Raw genomic sequence first — 6,574 nt, 5'->3', positions numbered from 1 at the left:
ATGGCACCTGACAACAACAACAATTAGCCAAGCAGTCACTCTGTAGAATGGGGCTTCTTCATGGGAGGAGGAAAAGGTTTGAGAAAGAGGTCAGAAGTGGCAAATGGCTGGGTTTGATTTCGGGCTGGTTGTTGAGAAGTACAGTTGAGAAAGGCATTCCCGGGATGAACCAGTGCTCAGGTTGGTTTGGTGTGAGGTTTCTTCCTTGTTGACACAGTGAAGTCATACATGACCCAAGAGTCCGTGGCATTTACTCCCCATAAACTTGACCAGCATTCTCTATTTCTTGGCAGTGGTAGTTATGTGCTGTGGAATTGGTTCTGTGGAATAGCAATCCTGTATAGGATATCCAAGGCATTGATGGACTCAAGCGTGGCAACAGTAGTGAGGCTGGCCCAGGATCAGGCATTGTTTCATTCTGCTGTGCATAAGGTTGCTATGAGTGGGTGCCAACTCGATGGCACTTAACAACAACAACAACAACAAAATCTTTACAGGAGCAAAGAGCCTCATTTTTCTGCTGCTGAGAGGCTGGTAGATTCGAATTGCTGACCTTGAGGTTAGCAGCCCAACTCATAACCCACTACACTACTAGAGCTCCCTGACTATTTCTGGTTGTTGTTAGGTGCTGTCAAGTTGGTTCCAACTCATAGCGACACTAAGCACAACAGAACAAAACACTGCCCAATCCTGTACTTTCCATCACTGCTGCCACTGTGTCAATTCATCTCATTGGGGGTCTTCCTCTTTTTCACTGACCCTTCACTTTACCAAGCATGATATCTTTCTTCAGGGACTGGTCTCCCCTAATAATATGTCCTCCAGATAAAATATTGTTGAAAAACTATTTTGGACCTCTGACAATCTCAATCCCCAATAGGTGGACAAGGTGCCGTTAGTCCTGTAACCTAGAGGAAGTGATCAGGATTCACCTGGACTGGTAGTCTTAGTATAGGGGTTTAGTGCCATTAGATTGTGGTCTCCTGGGTAGGTGAATGGCATCCCTGCCTGTGTATATCTTCTTACCAAAATCCTTCATGGCCCAGTCCAGTTCCCTTCTCATCATCACATCAGGTTTTAGTATTCTAGCCTACATATGCCTCTCTCCTCTTCATTCCTATTAGACTTAATACTTATATCAGTCATTTTAGCTGTTCTTTGTCAAATCCACTGGACAAATACCGTCCAAGCAGAATGTTAAGGCTAGGAAGCACATGGTTTTCTTGTATCTCCTCACAGTTCACAGAAAGATGCTAAGTGAGAATGAAATAATTATATCATTCATTCTAGCTACTCTTTGTCACATCTTCTGGATATATTCTTGTCTTCCAGGCAAATTCTTTGTGGACCACATTGCTTTCCTGTACATTTTCACATGTTTTTCTAACTAACCAAGAATGTTACCGACACCCTAAAACACTTATGTTGTTGTTGTTAAATGCCGTTGAGTTAATTCCAACTCAGAGCCACCCTGTATAGGGTTTCTGAGGAGTAGCTGGTGGGTTTGAACCGCTGATCTTGTGGTAAGCAGTCCAGTGTTTATCCTACAGCACCAAACTAGGAGTCCAAAATATTCATAGAATTATTTATTTTTGTATTTAGGACTGCAAAGAGATTAAAGACGAGCGGTTTTATTCCAGGGGAATTAAGCTTTTGGTGAATAATGTCTCATTAGAGGACGGAGGGAAATACGCCTGTGAAGCAAGACTGACTCACGCGGGGAAAGTGCATAGGGTTTTAAACAGCATTAATGTGGACATCAGTAAGTATGCCCATTCCCTGTCACTGTGACTCCCTCTCAGCTTTGTGCTAGCTTGCTGGCTTTGGGCAGACATGGTTCTCCATTTTGGTTTCCCTGAAGGTAAGCAGGCTTTCAGAACTGTCATTAAAATCAGAGATCAGAAAGAATGAAGCAAAAGGGTGTGAGCAGTTGAGCTTTCTCATCTGAAATGATAGAATATTCAATACTCTTGTTTCATTTGTGAAAATGAAGTAAGGCCATCTATGTAGCATAACTGTTACAGTGCCTGACAAAACACAGATATTCAGAGAATGGGAGATATTATGAATGTTGCTTTTAATTTGTTTAGCTGTTACTTTAGTGAACATTCCCTGGGCCATTCCACTCAGAGTCACTGCAGAGTTTAAGGTCAGTGGGTGTGGCTTCATGATAACCGAATGCTCCTGAAGTTTCTGTTCTAAACCAGGAGTGGACAGTTTTATTGAACATATGACTTGGCGACTTGTAAATAGAATGTTAGGGGCTCAAAGAAATCCTAAAAATAATTCAGGCCAAACCACTAATTATACAGAGGCCAAGAAGGGTAGTAACTTATTTAATCTGGCAAAGCTGGTAAATAACAAAAGCAGGACCAGAACTCAGGTCTTTCAATGCCTGCTGTGCTGTTGTTAAGTGCTGTCAAGTCGGTTCCGACTGTATAGTTTCCAAGGAGCAGCTGGTGAGCTTGAACGACTGACCTTGCAGTTCAAACTGACTTTGCAGTCCAGTACACTAACCCACAGCACCACACCAGGACTCCGCAAGCTGTTTTCCCTCTAAACAGACTGCAAAGGAGTTCCTGGTAGGCCACCTCTTAAGCTTTCTTCAGTAGAAAGTAATTGGATACTAACTGAAATTTGAGATCAAATCCACCAGCCCCACCATGGGAGAAAGACCTGGTGATGTACCTCTGTAAAGATGACACTTGGTCCTTGTTGTTAAGTGTAGTTGAGTTGGTTCTGACTCAGTGTTTCCTTGTATAGCATTTCTGAGGAGCAACTGGTGGGTTTGAACTGCTGATCTTGTGGTTCACAGTACAGTGCTGATCTTACAGTGTTACACTACAGGGTTGCTGTAAGTTGGAAATGTCTTGACAGCACTCAACAACTATCTAAATGGAGGGAATTGAAGATTTGATATTTCTTTGACTTGGACCCTAATGTATTTATTTGATTCTGTAAAACTTCACAGTACAGGGGAATGCTCAGCTATTTCTTAATGGTGATGCATTCAGTATGGGTGATTCTCTGTTCCTAGGCTGGAGAAGCTTGGCGCCATTTATTCTGTAGGGATGCCCTCCACACCTGCAATATTGTTTCAGGCCACAGTCCTTCTTCCCCAACCCTCTAGGTGCTCTCTGCTTTAAGTTTTTATTTGACTGTAAAGTCTCTTGGGTTGTTGTGTTCTTGTTGTTAAGTGCCACCGAGAGAGTTGGTTCCAACTTATAGCGACCCTTTAAAAGGTTCCCAAGAATGGGCTGTTGGGTTTGAACTGCTGAACTTGTAGTTAGCAGTCCAGTGCTTATCCCTACAGTGCCACCCCAGGACTCTGTTCATAGATTGTATTCCATTTTGATCTTCCTTGTTAAGAACTCTGTAATTAAGAAAATTGTGTTGGATTTTATGACTTTTCTTCTCTTAGAGCTTCTGAGAGATAGCTGGTATCTCTTTGAAAGCAGGCACCTTCCTCATGTTATTCATAGTTGAATCCCTAGCACTAAGCCCAACATCTATCCTAGATGAGGCACTGGACTGTTTCTAAGCAGAGTGGTCGACTACTGTGATGCTTTCATTGTACATTGATCCTGGAAGGGAAGGTCGGAAATGCATGGTTTGATGAGACATAGAAGGGGAAACCATTTCTCAGCTGAATTGTGAAGGATAAGTACAGTTTTTACAAGTAATGAATGTCACTAGACAGAAGAACAGAGTCCTGATGTGGTGCTGGAGGATAATGCACTGGACTGCTAGGTCAGTTTTAATCACAAGACCAGAGGCTCAAATCTCACCAGCCACTCCTCAGAAACCCCACACAGGGTTGCCTTGAGTCAGAAGCGACTCGACGTCACTTAACAAATTAAGTTCTTCTGCCTAGAAGAACAGTATTAGGCAAAGTGTGGAAGTAGCAAGCATTGTGCTTCACGGTGGATTCAAAACAGGTGTTGTTAGAACATAAGTATGAAGTGAGTGGTGGTGGGAAATGAGGTCACAGAGTTAAACAGGAGCAAGGTGGGTGGGGATAGTGGGGTGTGTATGTGTGGACTTGACCATGTTACTGCTGAAGACCCCTTGCATGGTTGCAAGGTTGAGTGACTAGGCTGTATTTGTGGTACATGTGATCAGTCATGAAAAGGTATGAAACAGGAGGTAAAGTGACCTGTTAGGAGGCTGCTGCAACCCCACAAGGTTGCTGAGAGTCTGAACTTGAGAGGAGGTTGTTGTTGAGTTATGTCAAGTTGGCTACAAGTCATAGCAGCTCTGTATAGGGTCTCCAAGTTTGAATTGCTGACTTTTGTCTAGTCCTGATCCTACAGCACCACACCAGTGCTAAGTAGAAGTGGTGGGGCATTTCTTTCTTCAGGCTGTCCTTTAGTGAGTATGCCAAGGTCAAACAAGGTCATGTCCAGTGCTAGTGCAGGGAAGAGATGATGAGGAAAAGACCTCACTGCTACACATATGGAGTAGGAGATCTAAAGTGGGAAGACACCCAGATGTTAATCAGACAACCCACCAATGAAATATGTAATTAACAAGGAGATGAAGGCAATGAAGGAAAGGAAACTATGAGGTCAAACAGATAAGGAGCTGCTGAGAAGGCAATGAGTCAGGGAAAACTCCCTAAGAATGGTGATGCTTAAGAGTTAGGAAACAGGAACTGAATAATGGAATGGATAAGATTTTTCCAGACTGAGGGTGCAGCAGAAGCAAAGGCTCTGCAACAAGAGGGGCTGGGTTGTCTGAAGAACAGAAAGTAGACAAGTAGTGTTGGAGTGATGTGAGTGAAGGAGAACATGGTAAGTGATGAGTCTGAAGAAGTGTTCAGGGACCAAGACCAAGTTAAAATGAAACAGTTATTGTCAAATTAACTCTGACTCATTGCTGTCGTTAGGTGCTGTCTAGTTGGTACCAACTCATAGTGACCTTATATACAATGGAACAAAACACTGGCTGGCCCAGTGTCAACCTCACAATCATTGCTACACTTGAGCCCATTGCTGCTGCCACTGTGCCAATCCATCTCATTCAGAGTCTCCCCATTTTTCTCCAACCCTCCACTCTACCAAACACGTTATCCTTCTGACCCATAGCAACCCTGTATGCCCAAGTGAGAGTTGAATGGTGCTTTATAGGATTTTAAGTGACTGATTATTCAGTAATAGGTGCCTGCCTTTACTTCTGATGTGTCTCCAGGTAGACTGGAACCTTCAACCTTTCAGTTAGCATGTTAATTGTTTGTATCACCCAGTGACTCTGAAGACCAAGTAAAGACCTATAATCCAAAGTGGATTGTACAAAGGGAAGTTGGATTGTATGAGGGGCCTTCAAAAAGTTAATGGAATTCAAAGATAATGGAATTTTTCCATGAAGTTTTTGAGACCTCCTTGTATTTTAAGAATAAATGTAAGGGAGGACTTCTGGCACTTCCCTGACCAGGCAGCTCAGGTAGGGCAGTCTTGGGGAAAAGGAGCGGAATCGCACATAAGAAACCTCTGTCTAGCAGACAGACAGCATTTGAACAAACATAAGATCTTATATTCCAACATTCTGAACTTGTTTTTTAAAAAGATCAAATTGCTAAGGAATTACAGGCATTTTGAGCTTTTGCCTGCCTGCACGTGGCTCCCGGTTCTGCACCGGCGAGTGCCTCTGCCCCCTGAAAACCTTGGAATGCAGGGCTAGAGCAACCCCACTTAGAAGGCTGCATTTCCAGAGAAAAGGAAGCATAAACTAACAAAGCCGAACAAACAGAGAGGGATATCGGTGCAGATATCAGGAAATTTGGGGTACCCACGGTGCAGAGAGACTGAGAGAGACATTTTTTATGTCATCAAATACGGACACTACCTCCCTGCAGCCATTACCCCCAGCCCTCTACTGCCCCGGCCAAGACCAGCCCTCTGCCAAGCCGCCGAGGCTCAGGAACGCCCAAGGAACAGGCCTGCCTACTGAGGCCAAGGCATGCCCTGAGGGCGAACCCGCCCACAGACTGGTCACAAAGGCCCATGCCCAAACAAGGCCCAAATCACCTAGCTGCCTCGCAGCCCAGGCAGTCCACAGCCCGGTCGCCACTGAGGCCCAGGGCCCTGGAGGCCCAACCCGCCACATAGCTCAGTCGCCAAGGCCCAGTGCCCCTGAGACCCAACCCGCCCTTAGCCCAGTCCCCGAGGCACAGGCCCCCCGAGGCCCAATCCGCCCAACCTGCCCGCTGAGGCCCAAGCTGCCCGATGCCCAGCTGCTGATACCCAGGCCCCCTGAACCCAAACCGCCCGCCCGAAGCCCAAACCACCAGCCCTAGGCCCAACCCTCCTGCAGCCCGGTCACTGACGCCCAGGCCCCCAGAGGCCCAAACTGCCCGCCCTAGGCTCAACCCACCTGCCCGAGGCCCAAATGGCCCTCCGCTGAGGCCCAGGCCCAACTGAGGCCCAAAAAAGTTACTCTGAGTTAAGCAAAAAGGAGAGTGAAAAGGGAAGACCATATCCTGATCACATATTCCTGGAGGTAATCAGAAAACATAAGAAATTACCAAAACACATACTTAATTAATTATTAGGGCCACAGATAAACATTAAACATG

General features: G+C 45.3%; 1 protein-coding gene across 1 annotated transcript in view; it reads left to right on the top strand.

Moving 5' to 3' along the window:
- The window catches only part of IL1RL2 (interleukin 1 receptor-like 2), a 64,408-nt gene that overhangs the window by 8,378 nt on the left and 49,456 nt on the right, over positions 1-6,574 (top strand). Inside the window, exons 4-5 of the mRNA XM_006870764.1 lie at positions 1,603-1,762; positions 2,351-2,353. Coding sequence (XP_006870826.1) covers positions 1,603-1,762; positions 2,351-2,353 — 163 coding nt within the window. The remainder of the gene's footprint in view (positions 1-1,602; positions 1,763-2,350; positions 2,354-6,574) is intronic.

Source organism: Chrysochloris asiatica, unplaced genomic scaffold (genome assembly GCF_000296735.1).
Source record: "Chrysochloris asiatica unplaced genomic scaffold, ChrAsi1.0 scaffold00150, whole genome shotgun sequence".
Lineage (NCBI taxonomy): Eukaryota > Metazoa > Chordata > Mammalia > Afrosoricida > Chrysochloridae > Chrysochloris > Chrysochloris asiatica.
The sequence above is the reverse complement of the archived record's forward strand: the minus strand, read 5'-3'. Positions and strand labels throughout refer to the sequence as shown.